General features: G+C 43.3%; 1 protein-coding gene across 1 annotated transcript in view; it reads left to right on the forward strand.

Moving 5' to 3' along the window:
- Gadl1 (glutamate decarboxylase like 1) overlaps positions 1-20,415 on the forward strand; it is a 145,878-nt gene that overhangs the window by 22,788 nt on the left and 102,675 nt on the right. The window contains exons 8-10 of the mRNA XM_038323838.1: positions 2,260-2,376; positions 7,650-7,714; positions 8,468-8,549. Of these exons, the coding sequence (XP_038179766.1) occupies positions 2,260-2,376; positions 7,650-7,714; positions 8,468-8,549 (264 nt within the window). The remainder of the gene's footprint in view (positions 1-2,259; positions 2,377-7,649; positions 7,715-8,467; positions 8,550-20,415) is intronic.

The raw sequence follows: 20,415 nt of genomic DNA on the forward strand, positions 1-20,415 counted from the left end.
TTGTTTTGACACCCCAAGTATAAGAAGCTGCCATAATTCTGAAGTTGAGAACCCGAGAACAGAATTTTTGGAAAAGTGAAAATTGCTTCAGGCACATTGAAAAGGAGGGCAGCAGGGAATCGCTGGTGTCTCTGCCCAGTTTCCTTTGAAGTCAGTGTCTGCATGGGCATGGATTTGCCAGCAGCCAAGCTTGCATCCATTTGGAGACAATACCACATGATGGGAGACTTTGTGGCTCAGACCTGCCTGTCTGTGTTCCATTCTTATTACTTCAGACCCAGGCAGCTGAGCATCAGCATGGGTTTCTGTGCTGGGGTTGAACTCTCTGAGCCATGACAATCTATTAGGACATCTTTTAGGCAGCGGCCTTTGCTTGACACCATTATGAAGACAGTGCAAACTGCAGGGCACCAGCTAAGTAGTTATTGACCAGCCCAGCGAACAGGACCACTGAATATTTCTGAGGGTGTTTTGAGCATGAGTGTTTGAAGTGACAAACTTTCTTATGGACTACAAGCTCCCAGGCAGCATGCAATCAATACTGTTTCCCTGAACTTTGTAGTTAATGGCAAGGAAGGATGAAGGAAAAACACAGGGAAGGTTAAATCCACACATGCACTTGTGATTTCTGGGACTATTAAAAACATGTGATTTGATAGAAAAAGAGAACTCCTTAGACTCTTCTACTGGCTTACACAGGTGTTTGCTCATTATTGCCAGAGCATCTTATAGTTTATGGGGAAGAGCACACCATTAAAACTACCTGAAATGGTTTTTAGCAAATAACTTTTTGTGTGTTGCTTTGAATGATTGATGTGACTCTGTTCTCATTCTGTTTAGGTCACTGACATGATAAAGACTTAATCAATTGTGGTTGAGTACAGGGAAGAATTACCCAAGCTCATGGTTCCTCAGTGGGGGCTCTGTCACCTCCTGGCCTGGCTCTGAAAGGGTTGGGGTAGACCAGATGTCTCCCCTGATGGCAACTGGATTCATTCTGTGATGTCACTCTGACTCCTGGGCATCTCAGTTGGGGGATGTGGGACCCAGTGGCTTTGCTCTGCCCCACTTTCCATTGAGAAATAACATCTTTCTGTCAAAAGGTCAGTTAAATTGTAGTAAGTTTGGTTCAAACACAGGTGCCTACCGCATGTGAAGAGCTAAGACTCGGTTGCAATAGCAATGAACTTCACCATAAAACTGAGGGGAAATCAGCTCTGCGCTAAAGAGAGCAAAGCAAAGTTCAGAGGAAATAAAATGGTAGGAGTATCTTATTCCTCAAATGTTTTGAAACCCTAGAGTCCCACAGTATCACAGTTGTCTGTAAGTTGTCTCTGTTGCAGTAAGTAACACACCTCTGCCACCATCCTGGCATTGATATGTTTGGAAGCATCCCTTTTCTCCCGTTCCCTTACCTGATGGGCATGAAGCCTGCTGGTATGTACAGCATGCCTGGCTAACTTGCTCGGATTGTATTTCATCACTGTGTTACACCCATGATCTCCCTTTTATTGTCCATGGTCCACTGACATCTGCTCAGTTTACAAGATGCAGCAGGCATCAGCTGTGTGAGGAGGGTACCAAGACAGGGATGAGGCAGGTCCTCTTTCCCATCGCATCCAGTGAACTTAGCCATGGCTGTCCCCATATGGACAACCCTCCCCTGTGAGACTGCCTCCTCTCTCTGTTCACAGCTTTTTCTGTGTCTATACTTGATTTTATCTTTGCCTGACAAGCTGTATTTACTTAGACAAGCAGACACGCCTGCATGGTTCACCCCTAGGGCCAGAATTTTGTCTACCAATCCTGACTCTACTTATTTTGGTGAGGGGGGCAATGCAGGCCCTATAGAAGCCCAAGCTCTTTCCTCAAGAGCAATCAGGAAGCTCAAAGCCCAAACGATGACATTTCATCACTACCAGTAGGCTTAACCACCTTGGTCCTGGACTATCACCAGAGCACAAACCTGACAGACAGAATGCAACCGACAGAAACGGACAGTGATAATCTGATTCTAGCCATTGATCTGGACCAATGGAGGATCAAGTTATAGCATTTTCTTACTGTGCTCAACCTGTTTATAATGACCAGAGGCCACATAGTATGGGTGTGAATCTACTATGAATTGAATCTACTATGACCTCCAAAGAGGCCCTGTTTGTCTCCGGATGCATAACCCCCTGTGTTCACCAGCTTACCAACAGGGTGGATTTCACAATGATGGTGACACTTCTCTTTGTCAATGGCTTCTTTCTTCAGGGAGCAGTACCATTTCTTGTTTGTGCCACTTCTGGTACCACTGTGCTGGGTGCCTTCGACCCCCTGGATGAGATTGCTGAGGTCTGTGAGAAGCATGGCCTCTGGCTCCACGTGGATGTAAGTTCGTCTGTGTGTCCATGTCTGTCTAACTTCCAAGTCCTTCCCAGTTTCTCTTACCTTCTCACCTTCTCCTACCTTCTGAGCTTCTTTTACCTTCCGAGCTTCTCCTGTCTTCCCAGCTTCTCCTACCTTCCCAGTTTCTCCTACCTTCCCAGTTTCTCCTACCTTTCCAGCTTCTCCTACCTTAGCAGCTTATCCTACCTTCCCATTTCTCCCACCTTCCCAGCTTCTCCTACTTTCCCAGTTTCTCCAATCTTCCCAGCTTCTTCTGCCTTCCCAGCTTCTCCTACTCTCAGGATGTAGAAGCTTCCAACTTTCAGTTGTGCTTCTCACATCTCACTTGGGAAACAAACATGTCATTTCTTTAAGGCTTCCCAAAGATTCTAAGACCTCAGAACTGTTTGATTTTGTTCTCTGTATTGCCTGGAATGTTCTCCTTTCCCATGAGCCATCCCTTTTGGTCCTCTGAGTCAACAAAGCAGTGCAGTGCTAGGGGAACACCTCCAGTGAAACCAGGATGCTGTGACTTGAGTTCTAATCCACATCATCTTCATTGTGCTCAGCTCTGTGTTTGCAGTTGCTTCGGTTGCAGGGGGACATGGCTGATAAATTTGGAGAAAATATCTTCTGGCTATAAAATTATATGATTCCAATCAGTGAGAAAATGAAAAAAGCCTATCCTACATTGCATAATTACATGTCTTAATTAAAGCAGGTTTTAGCTGGATTCGTAATAGATAATTGTTTGAGGGAAATTGATGTAATTTATGTTCTTCATAATTTTCTAACTTAAAGGGCTAGATTTTTTTCTAATTTCATTTCGTAAGTCCTGAGGCTGTTCATAATACATTTTCCTCTAAGCTAAAGGTAATTTTTATTTAAGGTTTACTTATTCAGGGTTAAAAAGTTGAATTCAGCAAGCTAAGCTTGACCTGGCTCTTCATTTCTTCCCTTCCCTCTCCTTCATTTTCCTTTCTTCTCCTTTCTTTCATCTCCCTTCCCTTTCTGCTCCCTTCTTTCCCTTTCCTCCCCTCCCCATCCTCTCCTCTTCTCCCTCCCCTTCCTTGTTTCCCCCTTCTTACTGCCTTCCCTTCTCTTTTTCCTGCCTTCCCTCTTTCTTGCTCTCTCCTTTCCTTCCCTCCTGTCCCCCCTCCCTCCAATTCCCTCCTTCCCCTTCTCCTTTCTTTTTATTCCTTCTCTCTCTTCTTACCCTGCATCTTTCTCTCCCTCCCTGCCTTGTAGTGTGGAGCTGTGGGCTGCATTCCCGCTGCCCGGCTCCCAGCCACCGGCTAGCTTATGCCCCAAAATAACAACACACAAATTGTATTCTTTTAAATACTGCCTGGCCCATCAGTTCCAGCCTCTTATTAGCTAATTCTCACATCTCTTGCTTTAACCCATATCTAATAATCTATGTAACACCATGAAATGGTGTCTTACTGGGAAAGATTCAGCACATCTGTCCTGGTGGCTGGCTTCATGGCAACTGTCTCTCTGAGGAGAGGCATGGCAGTCTGTCCCAGAGAGGAGAGGTGGGGCAATTGTCTGAGCCATCTACCTCACTTCCTTTTTCCTGTTCTGTCTACTCCACCTATTTAAATTTTGCCCTATCAAAAAACCAAGGAAGTTTGTTTATTAGCCAATGAGAATCCTCCATCAATGCCTCCTCCCTCCTTTTCCCTTTTTTCTTTTCCCTCTTCCCCTCCTTCTGTTCTTCCCTCCTTCTCACTGTTTCTTTCCCTCATTGCCTTCTCTCTCCCCCTTCTCTCTTCTTTCTTCTTTCCTTTGATATGAAGACAGACTTTGTGGATTTTAATATAGCCTAGAAAAGAAATGGTAGGAGATGATCATGAGGCTTCAGTATATCTTCTAGGGCAGGAGAGTAGTCCAGATGTTCCTGATCTGAAGAAATATGTCATAACTTGCTGAGCAGAAGATGACTAGGCATTAAGGAGATATTCCTGCATATAATTTTATAGTGCAAAGCATTTTATTCTTTGGAAGTCAATTGGGTATAGAATGATCTAGAGAGAGCACTTGAGTAGATGGTAAAGTTGGGTGAACCAGACACGGGAGTCACAGGCGCAATTAACACACCAATAGCAATACTTTAGGTAGATTATTTTTGACTTTGCTAAATGGAGCTTGAGTATTTGTGTCTGTTCACTTTTTAACTTACACCTTATTGATTTTTATCACCTTAGAAATGTGCTAATACTTAATGCCCTAAAAGATAATGTGAAGTGAGCACTTTTGTTAAGCATGGAAATAAGGAGAAACAATTGACCACATCAGCATTCTCTTTAGACACTTCACTCTCAGAAGAGAAACATCAATACGGGTTATGAGTTTATGGAGAACATAGTAGTTATGGTAGCTTTGAAATTTAAAATGACCTGAAGAGATTTATGTAGCTTAGTCAGAATTTTAATTTATTACCATGAGGGAAAAGTTGTGTTTTTTTTTAAATTAAGGGTTAAATTTTGAAGAAAATACTTCATTTAGAAAATATTTAAGCTATACAAGCTTATTCTGCTTGCATGTAATGGACATCTAGCAATGTGTATTATATTAGATCCAATTTGATCACAGCCTCTCTGAATAGATAAAAGATATCTGAAAAGAAACAAACACATCATTCTTTATTGCGGCAGGTGTTTAATTTGTTGGAAAGTTTGATCACAATAGAATGTAACTTATATTTAGGAAGCTTTGTATGCTATATACAGTCCATTAATGTTAAAGGCTACCATGGTTGTGACTTCTTGTATGTTTTTAAGAGAACTAAACTCATTTCAGTTCTGTTGATGTCTCTTTCCATCCTTCCTGTGTTAGAATTAATGTGAGACTCCTCAAGGGCTGGTCACCTCCGAAGCAGGGGTTGGTGGCATCTGTTAGCCCTCAGGTTTCCATCAGAACTTCTCCCTCCCACCCGTTGCCACAATTCCCATAGGATGTATAAGCACTCCAGCTTTCTCAACTTTAAATATAAGGTCTCATGACTTGATACATAGGCAGAGATGGCCTTGAAGATCATTCATCCTCCTGTCCCCACCTCCTAGGTGCTGGGATTACAGACATATGCTATTACTCACCATTTATGTAGTGCAGAAGGTTGAACTCAGAGCCTTGTGAAAAACAGATAAGCACCCTATCAGCTAAGCTACATGTCCAGCCTGTATTGTCTTTAAATTCATGGGTTTTGGAGGCTGTGAAATCTTGGTTCTACTCCTGCCTCCACCTTTATGTCAAGGTTAGCTCTATTTATTTATCAACCAGTCAGTAAGAGAGAAATATCTTGCGATGCCTAGCATGTGCTAAGAACTCAATAACCATCCTTGGTTGGGTAGAAAGTTAAGTTTCTTCACCATAAGAGTGGTTTGATGTTGAAGATTCTAGAGTTAGGAACTGAGAAGGGGAACTAGTGAGATGTAGGACCCTACCATCAGCAGTATTATTTTTTCCTCCTTTTAAATCCATTGAGAAATAAAATTGTTCATGGGTGCCCCCTATTTCACCCAATGACTTTGTGAACCGATAGAAGAATTCTTGTTAGGGCAAATGTAAATATGGCTCACTAGGGTTCAGAGGTATTTATTTGGGGGTGAAGAAGAGTCAGGAATTGTATGAGGGGTGGGGTATGAGTCTGGTTAACTGCATGGGACCAGAAAGGGGTGTGACCAATATGTCCTGCTTGCTTCCAGCCTCAGTACAATGTGGCCTTTGTGAGGCCTGTGGGATGTGGCAGTTGGGGGTGGTAGGAAGGACACTAAGTGACAACCCAACTTATCTATCCTTTCCATGGGTCTTTGGGCATTCATAACAATTTGGGAAACACCAGAGGTCATGGGGATTTTGTTGAATCAGAGCTGCAGCTAAAGTGTTCCACTGAGAGTCCGGGTCTGAACCTTGATCTGCTCACTCTTAGGACTGCACAGGACTCTAATGCTGGAGTAAGCTCAATCTCAAGCATATACTGCATGACTCCCTGGCATCCTCACCCTCGTTCCCACCATGAATGGAAGAGTTACTCTAGAAGGGACTTAAGGCCACAGGGCGGCTGGTGCTGTATGTAGTATCTTAGCTACCAAGGCAGCTTTATCAGTATTTTAGGAGCTGAAAGAGTGTCTCTTCTCCTTCCTCTTCTATCTCCAGAGTGCACACAATCCTGCTGCTTTTTAACTTCAGCTTCTATCTACCTTTAAACTTACTATTAAAAAAATAGTGTTTGCCTGCTAGGCAACTGTTGAGCTCAACTGTTTCTGGAAGCACCCCCACTCCCCTCAACTCCCCATGTTATACTCTCTAATTTGCCCACATGATCACTTTGATTAAACCAAGATGATGTCAAGAGAATGGAGTTGAGAGATCCTCAGTCTGATTTTGATTACCCATGATACCTCAGACAATCGACCTAGCACTTCTGAACTTTAGTTTTCCTGTGAAAGTAGAAATGGCTGTATGTCTGTCCTTCACTGGATGCTGTGGGATTTCCTGGGGATCCCAGAGCAGTCAGCTGGGGTCAGGGTCAAGAGCTCCCAGAGTCTCTCCCTGCAGTCACCCTTCATTGTCCTTCAGAATTTCCAAAAGCCAGATCAGCTCCTGAGTGCTCCCTTTTGGATTCCTCCTCCCTCCCTTCCTGACCCCTTACTGTGAGACTTTCCGTTTCTGTTCTTTCTCTCTGTTCCATCCTCTGGCGCTCAGGGAGTGTTCTCCCCAATAAATAACCCCCCGAAGTTCCAAGCTCCCTCTCTCTTATACTCCTATATTAAGTTTGAAAATATTTCTGAGAATCAGTAGACAAAAAAGGTCTAATCTTCCTGATAGGAAACATCTCCTCCTACCTAACCCCTGTTGACCTTCTAGCCACGTTGCCAACAATGTTCTCATTCATCGCCAGGATGCTTTGGTTCATGACTCACAGTATAGTGTGTATAACAGCACTGTGAAGATGTCATCTGTCCTAAGTGCACACCATCAAGAAGGCATAGGCTGCAGCTTTTTAACCCTTTTCTGGTCCATGCAAAGCTCAGCTGGCTATTAATATGCCCACTTCTTTGTGTGACTTCACATCTATGAGCCCATGGGGACCCATCCACTCTACTGTGGTTCTGATTGCCTGGTTAGAATGCCTAATCAAATTCTCCAGAGTTCAGATCTGTGAAAATGATACCAAATGAAGTACTAAATGATGTGTGTGGGGTTGCTATGGTAGCTCATGGGTAAGCAAGTAACTTAAGTAACTTTTGGGTATCTAAATATCTCAACAGGCCTCTTGGGGTGGCTCAGCTTTGGTGTCAAGAAAGCACCGCCAGCTCCTGTATGGAATCCACAGGTAAATTTAGTTTCCTGTTTTGCAGTTAACTTTTATTTTTTTTGGGGGGGGGGGGGGGGAACCTGTGCTGGCATGTCCCCATCTGAGTGGCTTTTAGAAAACATTCCATGAGGGCTGGGGAGAGAACTCAGTCAGGGATGTGATTACAAAAGGACCTGAGTTCATCCCCCAGGACCACATGAAAAATTGCCATGTGTGGTAGCATGCACGTGGAATCCCAGTGCTGGAAAAGCAGGCACCGACTGAGCCCAAGGACTTACTACTCTGACAAGTTAGGCTAATTGGCAAGCTGGCCAACAAGAGACTGAAAAATCCACAAGGCTGGGTAACATCCTGAGAAATGATGCCCAAATTTTTGACCTCTAACCTCTCTCTCTCTCTTCATACACACACACACACACACACACACACACACACGCATACAAACACGCACGCAAACATGCATGCACACACGCACGTGTACACGTGTGGACACACACACGCACACATGCACGCATGTGCCCACACATAAACACACACACATGCATGCCCACACACACGCATGCACGCGCGCGCACACACGCATGCATGTACACACACATAAACACATACATACTACAGAAATTATTTTTCTGAAATAAAACAGCCCTCAGATTGGTCCCGTTCCTCAGTCCCCGAGGGACTGGTAACTTGTACATGGGGTCTCACTGGTTCTTTCCTTCTCCGGCAGTAGCTAGCCAAGCCCCTCTCTGAGCTCTTTCTCTGACCTGACAGGGCTGACTCTGTGGCCTGGAATCCACACAAGATGCTGATGGCTGGAATCCAGTGCTCTGCTCTACTTGTCAAGGACAAAACTGTAAGTTTCTCCCGTGTTCTTTGGAAATCCAGTGAATTCAATCCCCAAATGTTTGGAAGCTATAGTGTTGCTCATTCCTTGCTGTCTTGGACTAATAAGATGATCCCCAGGAAATAGTCATGATCTTGGAATAAAAAATAGACTCAGATAAAGAACTCAGATAAAGAACACAGTACCTTAGAGGATTTGATTGACTCATGATACAATCTTATTAGCTAGTGCAAAATGATCTCTTACACCTTCATTTGGTTTATATTTTAAAGCTGGTATTAAATGTTGCTTTTCCCACCATTTCCCATTGATTGAGTCTGTGATTTAACTCATCTCAAAGTTTCTGTTCACGGGGAAAGTGGAGCAGATGTGCGTCTCACATTAACTCGTATGCTTAATATGCTCAGCTGGGGTTTAGCGGAGCATTTCTGTGTGAGGAGATTAGGTAAGGACTGATCGCAGGCACCCGCTTGTTGGGAATGGCTTGCTCAGGAAGAATGGGGTACTAGTCTGGATAACTGGGAGGCAAGTGGGCAGGGGCTGCTGAGCTCCTCTTGGCCAGAGGCATAGGCGACACGCTTCTTGTGGGTTAAATAAGGATCCTGTGGGAAGTGGCCCAGGCTGAGAAGTGCTACTTCATTCTTAGAAATGCCTCCTCAAGATCTGTGTTCAGCATGCGGGGGATCTTTCCCAGCCATCTGTTTACATCAGAGGGGGACTCCCTTTGCCAATCTGAAGATCAGTTCTGTTATTTTTTAAAAGGAATTTTATTGCAAGTGAAAACATATTTGAGACTTGAAGTTTTACTCTTGCCTATGGAGATATTTAAATGAATTTTTAAAAAAGTAAATAAACGTGATATTGCTATGTTAGCACCCTGTGTATTTTGACATGGCCAAGAACAATGTCCATCCAAAACTAAGAAAAGTTTTCCATCTACAGGAGTAGCTACTTTCAGGGATCTGAACTGCCTCCAAATATTTTGTTAGATTGGTTGTGGTTGACTATTCTCGGGTTAGTTGTAGTTGACTGTCTCTTCACAGGTTGGTTACAGTTGATTGTCTTCACAGGTTGGTTATAGTTGGCTGTCTTCACAGGTTGGTTACAGTTGATTGTCTTCACAGGTTGGTTACAGTTGATTGTCTTCACAGGTTGGTTATAGTTGGCTGTCTTCACATGTTGGTTATAGTTGGTTGGTTATCCATGACTGTATTCCATACCACTTGACCTTTTTTGGTTTAAGTTTAAAAACTGTGGCTTGACTGTGTTTGGAACTGGAGGTGGCTTAAGACTATCATGCCATTTTGAGTCAAAGACACTCAAGTTACTCACAGATTCATATTTAGGACATGATAGAAATAGGTGTAAACTCAACTTCCTTTTGGACTAGATTCAGGGACAAAACAGCCCAGATGCACACTGTGTGCCAGGCAGTTGGCATTTTCTTTCTCCCTCCTCATCCGACCTGAATGACAAATGATCTGTTGGCGTGACACTCTCAGCAGTGGAAAATTTAGACAGAAAGTTCTGAGTAGTCTTTATATAACTTCCTAGCTGCTCTGTCCTTTCTCCTTCTCCAATCATATTTGAATGGCCTATCAAAGACTTGGCTCACATCTATGTAAGTAGACAATTACACGCCTTCTGAATCATACACCTCATTCACAAGGGGTACGTCTTTATGTTTGGAAAGTGAATTCTTTCCTAAATTTCAATGCAAACAACAGAGCCTGCTCATGCAGAATGATTGAGAGGTTGAGAGAGCTGCACTCTCTGTGTGAGGAATTGGGCACCTGAAGCGATTGTTCGGGTTTTCTGGAGGAAAAACTCATTTTTTTTTTTATTTAAATGGGATAGAAAGCTCAGCCATGAGATGAGAGAAACGGCAATTGTTTCCAGAAGTTTGGTTTTTGAGGGTTTCTGTCATGTTTACACCTGCTTCCTGTCTGTGTTTCTGTCTCACATTCAGTCAGTCCCTCAGCTATTGACTCAGCTGACCCAGACAGACCCTTCTCTGTGCTTATTCTAGAAGTTGAGCAGTGAGTGAGAGACTTTCTCCACAGTCAGAGAGCTTATAAGTGTACAGAAGACAACTATAGAGTAGGCATATTTACCTCTGCATTTGATATATGCCTATGTACACACATGTGCATATATGTACTCACCATGTAATAGCATGAGGAGGACACGGATTGGGAATGGTATGTCCTCTCTTTTTTTGCTTCTACACTTTGTTGTTTGAGATCATGTCTCTCACCGAACCCAGAGTTCACTGACTCTACAACACTAGCTGGCCAGGGAGCCTCTGAGCTCCATCAACCACCACCCACCCACTGCTGTGATTACAGGTGTGCACCACCATATCTGACTTTTATGTGGATGCTGGAGATTTGAACCTAGGTCCTCATATTTGTGCAGCAAGCACTTTAACCAGAGAGCCATCTCACCAGCTGTACCTGTTTGACTCTGTGATCATTGTTTTGAGGAGTCCACTGAAGAACATGATGAGGCTTTGGCTGTAAGTGTGGGAGCTGTCACCTTCCTGTTCTCTTTGTGTCCTCCCCAGCAGCCACAAAGTCATTTCCTTTCTGGTCTTTATGTCATATATCTGGCCCATTCTTAATAGGGCAGTTCGGTGAAGGCTTCGAGTCTCTGCTAAAGATGACAGACATGAGATGAAAGGTCTCCCCTCTTTTTTCATTTGAGTACAGCAGTGACCCAGATCTCTGTCAGCCACCTTGTGAACATAAGGTGGTAACCCTAAGGTCAAACACCAACATGTCCATGGTAGAAAAAAGAAAGGAGAGAACCTTGTGCTTGGGTAATAACTTGGAAATGTGGGTTAACCCTGAAAACACCCATTTTCAGACTCTGTGACAGGATACCAGTGACATGAAATGTCCTTGTGACTGGAGCCATCTCCACTGAGTAAGTGGTGTGCACAGCTGAAAGCACTGCCATCTGACACAGGAAAGGATGTGAGACTCGGAGGATTCACGGCAGAGAGATGCACACATCCCCCAGGTGCCAAGAACAATATGTGCAGATTTCCTAAGAAAAGAAAGCTCTTGTTCCATTTCAAATGCTGAAAGGCATTCATGGAGGCTGACTGAGCAGGGCTGGCTATGTGAAGATGAGCAGGAAATGAGATGAGAAGGGAAGGCTATGGGCAGGACCACACCATGACTTAGAGATCACTCACTTTTCTGGCTTCTGACTTCATCTTTAGAAGGGGAAAGAACCTTAGATTAGACAGTATTGGGACTGAAGAGATGACTTGGCGGTTAAGAGCTCTGTTGCAAAGGACCTGGATATGGTTTCCAGCACCCGCATGGTGGCTCCTGACTGTAACTCCAGTTCCAGGGATTTCTATGTCCTCTTCTTGCCTTTTTGGGTACTAGGCATGCATGTGGTGCACATGCATACATGCAGGCCAAACACTTACATACATAAGAGAAAAATAAATAAACCTTTTAAAGATGGAAAGCATTCTGAAAAGATTTTTATTTAGGGCAATGAGTTAGAAGGGAACAAGAATGGATGCCACATCTAAGCAAAAGCTGATGGCAAATGCGTCAGATACGTGTTTAATATTGTGAAAAAGGCCCTGGCAAAACCAACATTAAGGGAGGATAGAACTACTGGGCTCACAGTTGAGTCTACACTCTATCATGGTAGAGGAGCCATGGTGGCAGGCATATGAGGCAGCTGGTTCAGTTGTGTGCATCACCGAGAAGCCAAGAGCAATGGATATTGTTGCTCAGCCCTCTTTCTCCTTTATCTTCAGTCCAGAGGTCCAGCCCATGAGACAGTGCTCCTCACAGTCAAGGTGTGGCTCCCTATTTGGGCTAAGCTAGTCTAGATAGTCCCTCAGAGCATGCCCAGAAGCTTGTCCTCAGGTGATTCTAGATCCTGTCAATTGACAACCAATATTAATCATAACAGCAAGGGAGTTAGACCAAATGTTTTGGCATCCTGTATCTATACGACATCAACTCTGTAGGCCCAAAGGAAAACTCGCTTATGAGAGATGAAGGATAAGCAGGTGTCATGGAGGTGAGGTAAGGGAAAATTTGAGCATGAAATCTTTTTAGTATTGAATAGAATACATAATATATTTATATATGACATGTTTTATCAAATGTTATATAGCATAACAATATATAACATAATATATAATATATAAATATATGAGTCTCATATTGTTGGATATCTAAAATTTGAGAATACGATTCATTCAAGTAAGACAACTGATATATAAGAAGAGGTCTTGGCTAGAAAATTCTGCATAGATGACACCTGCTGTCTTAGGGTTGATTGGAAGCCATCAGGGGACCTTTTGAATGAGAAAGAAGAGATTTGAGCCTTTGTCTTTCTTTTAGTTAGGGTTACTATTGATGTGATGAGACACTGTGATCAAAGCTATCTTGAGGGGGAAAGGATTTATTTGGCTTACATAGCCTGCCTGAATCAACAGTCCACTGAGGGAAGCCAGGGCAGGAACGGCGGGGGGCGGGGGGGGGAGCAGAAGCTGATGCAGAGGCCATGGAGGAGTGATGCTTACTGGCTTGCTCCCCATGGCTTGCTCAGCCTGCTTTCTTATAGAACCCAGGACCATCAACCCACAGTGGGCTAGGTCCTCCCACATTAATCACTAATTAAGATGCACTACAGGCTTGCCTACACCAGGTTGTCCGAATGCTCGTTTTCTCAACTGAGTCTCCCTTGTATTAGATGACTCTAACCTGTGAAGTGACATAAAGCTACCCCACACTATCTGTCTGTCTGTCTGTCTGTCTGTATGTATGTATGTATGCGTATTTACTTACATGTGAGGGAACATACTAGTGAGAGAACTTGAATGAAATGCCAGTGTGACACGTATGTTTAGGGATAAGTAATGAGAGAATTAAGTAATGGGCTCTCCTCAAGTTCACAGTGTACCAAGTGACAGAAGATGAGATCTTTGTGAACTCAGCGTGGACACAGGGGCACCTTTGTAAAAGGGGTCCAAGGAATTTGAGTTGACCAAGAGAGGTTCCCATGGCCGAGAGTCATGCCAGACCAATAAATTAACTGTAAAGAATGAGCCTAGGACTTGGGAGATGATTCAGTGGGCAAAGCATTAGGATAGTGACTTCCGACATGTCTGCCTGCCTATACTCCCAATAATTTGAAAGTAGTTATGTACCCTGCACAGTCTTAAAGAGTGTCAGGGGTTGAATACAAGAGACAGAACTCCCTGGGAGTGCTGAGTCATAATGGCCAGGAAGAGAGAGTTGGAACAGGAGTTATGTAATGAACATATATGGAAATGTGTGTGTGTGTGTATGTGTGTGTGTGTATGTGTGTGTGTGTGTGTGTGTGTGTGTGTGAGAGAGAGAGAGAGAGAGAGAGAGAGAGAGAGAGAGAGAGAGAGAGAGAGAGAGAGAGAGAAGTCTCTACACCGGTGGTTCTCAATCTGTGGTCACAGCCCCTGGAGGAGTCAGATGACCCTTTCACAGGGGTTGCATATCAGATATCCTGCATATCAGATATTTACATTACCATTCATGCCAGCAGCAAAATTCCAGTGATGAAGTAGCAACCACAGCGTGAGGAACTGTATTAAAGAGTCACAGCGTTAGGGAGGCTGAGAACCACAGCTCTAGAGCAAAGACAGACTAACGGACTAATGAGAGTAAAAGCAAATTTATTTAGGCAAAGTTGTATGTGACACAGGAGCTGAGGTTGGAGAATAAAGTTTCTACCAAAACAGTATCACAAGCTGGGAACAAAATAGTCAAACACATAAGCCTATGGGCCACTATACAGACTCAAACCACATTCCCAAAGGTCCATGGTCATCTCGTGATGTCAAATGCATTAAGTTCAATCTGAAGAGGCAAAGAGTCTAAACTCTCCCTACACTGCTTAAAAGTCCGAATTCAAATCTCTTCTCATCTCAGGGCATATTCTCAGCTTTGGGTCACTGTAACATCGACAGTAAAATTATATACTTCCAAATGCAATGACTTGGAGCAAGCATCCTCACTTGGAAAGCAGAGAATGGGAGGAGGATAGGAAACCAAGACTGGACCAAAGCAGTATGGAAATTCAGCAGGGCACACATGGAACCCCGCAGCTCAGTCCATGTCTTGTCTCCAGGATACGCAGAGACATCATCTGAGCACCAATGAGGTTGGAAGCCTTGATTCTCTGTCCCTGCCATTTGCAGCACACATGGTCCCTCTCTTGGGCAAACCTCATTTGGTGACTTCGGCTTTCTTGGACCTTCGATCATCCTGAGGTTTCCATTGCAATTTAAAGTTCACCCTCCCAGCCTCACACCAGCTCACTCAGGGGAGAGAATCAGGCATCTCAGTTCCTTTCACCCCACATTATTGCTTTTGGGGATTTGGAGATGCAATCATTCACATCATATAGATACTGAACTCATTGTCGGGCCCTGCTCAGGCTGGAGTGGACCTCAAGTGATGCCCCATGAACGGCAATTTAATTTAGACTCCCTTCTGCAGTTGGTGTAAGGGATAACTTTACTTGAAAGGCAGCAAATTGGTGAATATAGTGGCCAGAAAAAGAATGATCTCCCTAGTTTATACTCCATGGAGTGTTCACAGGGCTGTTCTGAGGTCTTGGTTCCCTGTGGGTGCCCTGACTAATTTCCTGCATTGGTCGGGGGCCACTGCAGGAACAAAGCACTTTGCCACTCTTAAAGCTGTGCTCTCACGAGCCCCCTTTGTACCGGGAGGATGAAAAGAAGGTGAGATGTCCCCAGAAACCTGTGATTATAAATAGGTTGACTGCAGGTGTAAGAGGTATGTGCCTGTGTGCCTGTAGAGGGACAAAGAGCGTGGTTATCCGCTTTGATGGCAAATAAAAGGCACATGTTCTAAGGGATGCACAGAGGCAGAGAAATCTCAATATCCACTTCTTAATTTCTGAGTGTTTATTTGAAGGACTTTAGTTTGTAAAAGACTTGCAAATGAACGTGAGCAGGAACGGCTCCTCAGAAGCCCTGTGCAGCACTAACTCCTCGTTTCTGCTCACCGCGTCATCATCTGACTTAACCCGCAAAGCCTTGTGTGTAATCCAGCAGCCACAGGGAATTTTCTTTTCGTTTTATTTGTGAAGATGGTGCTGGCACTATGGATATTTTTTGTTCTGTTGAGCACATGTCCTTGTGGCACGACTGAGCATCCTTTGCGTATGTACCCAAAAGTGGTATTGCTGGGTCTTGAGGAAGGTTGTTTCCTAATTTTCTGAGAAATTGTCATACTGATTTCCAAAGTGTCTGAACCAGTTTGCACTCCCACCAGCAGTGGAAGAGTGTTCCTTTAAGCCCACATCCTCTTCAGCATAAGCTGTCATCAATGTATTTGATCTTGAAGAAGGTACCAGAAAATGGAAATATCTCCCATGCTCTTGGGTAGGTAAAATTAACATAGTAAAAATGGCAATCTTACCAAAAGCAATGTACAGATTCAATGCAATGCCCACCAAAATCCAGCAAAATTCTTCACAGACCTCAAAAGAACAATATTCAACTTCATGTGGAAGTTGAAGAAAAAACCTGGAATAGTCAAAACAATCCTGTACAATAAAGAAACTTCTGAAGGCATCACAATCCTTAATTTTAAACTCTACTACAGAGCTAGAGTACTTAAAAACAGCCTGGTATTGGCATAAAAACAGACAAGAGGACCAGTGGAACTGAATCGAAGACCCAGATATTAATCCACACACCTACGAACACTCGATTTTTTAATAAAGAAGCAAAAAATATAAAATGAGAAAAAAACACATTCAACAAATGGTGTGGGAATAACTGGATATCAACATGTAGAAGAATGAAAATGGATCCATATCTATTGCCATGCACAAAACTCAAGTCCAAATGGATCAATGATCTCAACATAAAGCCAACCACACTGAGCCTCATAGAAGAGAAAGTGGGAAGTACATTTGAACACATTGGCAAAGGAGACCACTTCCTAGATACAACCCCAGTAGCACAGATACTGAGAGCAACAATAAATAAATGGGGCCTCTTAAAACTGAGAAGCTTCCGTAAAGCAAAGGACACAGTCAACAAGATAAAATGGCAGCCTACAGAATGGGAAAAGATCTTCACCAACCCCACATCAGACAGAGGGCTTATCTCCAAAATATACAAAGAGCTCAAGAAATTGGTTGTCAAAAGAACAAATAATTCAATAAAAAATGGGGTACAGACTTAAACAGAGAACTCCCAATAGAAGAATCAAAAATGGCTGAAAGACACTTAAGTAAATGCTCAAAATCCTTAGCCATCAGAGAAATGCAAATCAAAACAGCTCTGAGATTTCATCTTATACCTGTAAGAATGGCCAAGATCAAAAACACTGATGACAACTTATGCTGGAGAGGTTGTGGGGGAAAGGGAACACTCCTGCATTGATGGTGGGAGTGCAAACTGGTACAGCCCCTTTGTATATCAGTATGGCAATTTCTCAGAAAATTATGAAACAATCTACCTCAAGACCCAGCAATACCCTTTGGGTATATACTCAAAAGACATTCAATCATACCACAAGGACATGTGCTCAACTATGTTCATAGCAGCTTTGTTTGTAATAACCAGAACCTGGAAACAACCTAGATGCCCTGCAACCAAGGAATGAATAAAGAAAATGTGGTACATTTACACAATGGAGTACTACTCAGTGGTAAAAATAATGACATCTTGAAATTTGCAGGCAAATGGATGGATCTAGAAAAAAAACATAATGAGTGAGGTAAACCAGTCCCAAAAGACAAATATAATATGTATTCACTCATAAGTGACTTTTAGATATAAATCAAAGAAATACCAGCCTATAGGCTACAACTCCAGGGTACCTAGACAACAAGAGAGCCTAAGAGAGACATACATACATGGGTCTACACAGGAAGGTGAAAAGACAAGATCTTCTGAGTAAACTGGGGGTGTGGAGGTCATGAGAGAGCATAGAAGGGGAGAGGGAAGGAAGGGAGGGGAGTAGAGAAAAATGTATAGCTCAATTAAAAATAATAAAAAATATATTACACACACACACACACACAAACACACAAAACAACAAATTCTGACCCTTCTCTTCACACAGCAAGTTGTTTGACACATCAAGCTATCCCTCCTGCCGTAAACACAATGGATTTTAAAAACTCATATCTATCTTAATATTTCTATTTTCAAAGTGCTAAAGAACACTGCCTTCCTGAAGATGCCCTTTGCCTGCTTCCTGCAGCACCCACACCTTTAAGAGGATGCGTGCTCATCATATCGTATGCCTATACATATCGTATCATATCATATATCATATCATATGCCTAATTATCAAGCCGCAAAATTTGCAGCACATTTTGCTTTTGGCACACACCCTTTTAAACACAATTATGAATATTGTTCTATATCTTTCTGTGAAATTTTTGATAGTTGAAAAGCACCCTATCATTTAATAGGCTATAATTTTGCATGACCAACACTTTGAGATTGATCAATTAAATGGTTTTAACTTTTTACCTACTTTTTAAAAATGTATGCACGTTTTGTCTGCATGTGAGTACAGGTTCCCAAGAAGGCCAGAGGCATTGGATGGCCTGAAGCGAGAATTGCAGGAGGTTGGGAGCTGTCTGTGGGTGCTGGAAGCTGCACTCAGGCCCTCTGCAAAAGCAGTCCACACTCTGAGCTGAGCTGTCTCCCCAGTCCAGTGCTAACTTTAGGCAACACGTTTTTAGTTGCCATCTTCCAGACTCCCTCTCTATAAAAACCCTAGAAGCTGAAGAACCATGATCAAGTTCATGATGATTTTCTGTACTTGTTTTATAATTTTCCTTCATGAATTGGTTAGATTCTCACTAGGAGAATATGAGAATGTATGTGTTTAACCTTTGGCACAAGGGGTATTTAGGGATGACACTTCACTTGTAGACATGGGTGCAAACACCTTCCTTCTAATTTTATCTGGTGACATTTTAGAATGACTTCTCAGGCATCATTCTTGGCTCAGGATATCAACATGCAATCCTTTTGCTCCCAAGATTTAAAGGTGCGGCCCGAGAGACCAGGGCTCAATTCTATTCCATTTGTGTTCTTTCTAGAGAAGGCTCAGCTGTAGATCTAATGTTTCTTTAAGGGAAGGGGTGGGAGGATAAAGAAAGGAAATTTATTCAGCACATAGTCATTGAGGGTGTGCTGTGGGTCATGAAGGGAAATGCTAAAAAGAAAAAAACAAAGAAGAGGGGGAGGAGAGAAAGGAGAAGGGAAAGGAATGGAGGAGGGAGAGAGATGGAGAGGGAGAGAAGGAAGGAGAAACTAAAGGAGGAAGGGAGAAGAGGAGAGGAGAGGGAATTGGCCATATTCTTTGCACACAACTGTTGTTTATGTGTGTACTTGTATGGATGCATCACAGTAAAACGTACAAGGCTGTCAGTGAGCAATAAGTGACACCTATTTTCTACCTTTAAGAACAATGGGGTTGCAATAACATCAGATTCTTTTCTTCGAAATCCACTGTAGTCATCGCCAGCCAACAAGCCAGTACAATTGGAATTTGGTATTTAGGTATTGGTATTGCTTCTGTCCTTAATTTTAATAAGGGGATCTATACTTGCTTTCAGATCCAGGCCCAATGAGGGTGGTACTTCAACTCTGTTGCTCACAGTGTCTCTAGGGTATGTTATCACACACTCCAGATCCGTCAATCACTACTTCCTCTACAGGTGTCTTAGTTAGGGTTTCTATGGCTGTGCAGAGACACTATGACCATACAACTCTTATAAAGAACACATTTAATTAGGACTGATTCACAGTTTCAGAGGTATAATCCATTATCCTCATGGTGGGACATGGCAGCATGCAGGCAGACACGGTGCTGGAGAAGGAGCTGAGGGTTCTACCTCTTGATCCACAGGCAGCAGGAAGTGAACTGTGTTCCATACTAGGAGCAGTTTGAGCAGAGACCTCAACACCTACCCCACAGTGACACATGTCCTCCAATAAAGCCACACCTACTCCAACAAAGCTACATTCTTTAACAGTGCAGCTTCCTAGGGGAGCTATTTCTCCTGACTGCCACACTAGGCATGGATGAACTTGGGTCCTAACAGACCATCAGAGCCTGCCTGTGACCCCCGGAGTCAGGTCACGTAGGCTGTTCTGTGAGCTCTGTGTGGACAGAAGGGGCCTTGTTCAGTTGCAGCCCCACCCCTTTGTACCACTGCTGTCACTCAGTTCAGTAAAGACACTCCTTAGGTGAGGAGAGGGCCCAGCTGGAAAAACACACGCTGCGCAGGCTGAAGGACATGGACTCTACAGCACAAAGGAAGGGTTAGCTGAGTCCGTGGGTTCCAGGCCTCAGGAAACAAGGCAGCCGGAATGCTGAGATGGCAGATGAGGCTACCCTTTGACCTCCACTCTTATCCCAGGCTCAGAAGCACACATACATATGCATGCAAAGTGAATGCAGCAATTGATTAACTAACTAATAGAACAAGCTTCCAGAAGTGGCTAGATTCGAATATCTCTCCAACATTACCTAGTACGGATGCACGATCCTCCTTGTTACCCTCAGTATAAACTATTGGCTTTTCCCATGCGACCTGATATTTTACACCCCATGAATGGTTTCTCCATTTGAGGGTAAGATGGGAAATATTCAAAACATTTTAAAATAAGATTTAAGCACAGAGCTTAAGAGAAAGAGAGGCGACTTGAGATAAATCAAGACGCACCCCAAAATACGCATGTGGGCTTCACAAGGATGAGTTGTGACAACCATGACTTCTGACAGTGTATGCTAACTGTTGTGTGTCTCGTCCACAAGGCAGTATCTACGCTAGCTGATGTATGTCTTGT

Source organism: Arvicola amphibius, chromosome 3 (assembly GCF_903992535.2).
Source record: "Arvicola amphibius chromosome 3, mArvAmp1.2, whole genome shotgun sequence".
Lineage (NCBI taxonomy): Eukaryota > Metazoa > Chordata > Mammalia > Rodentia > Cricetidae > Arvicola > Arvicola amphibius.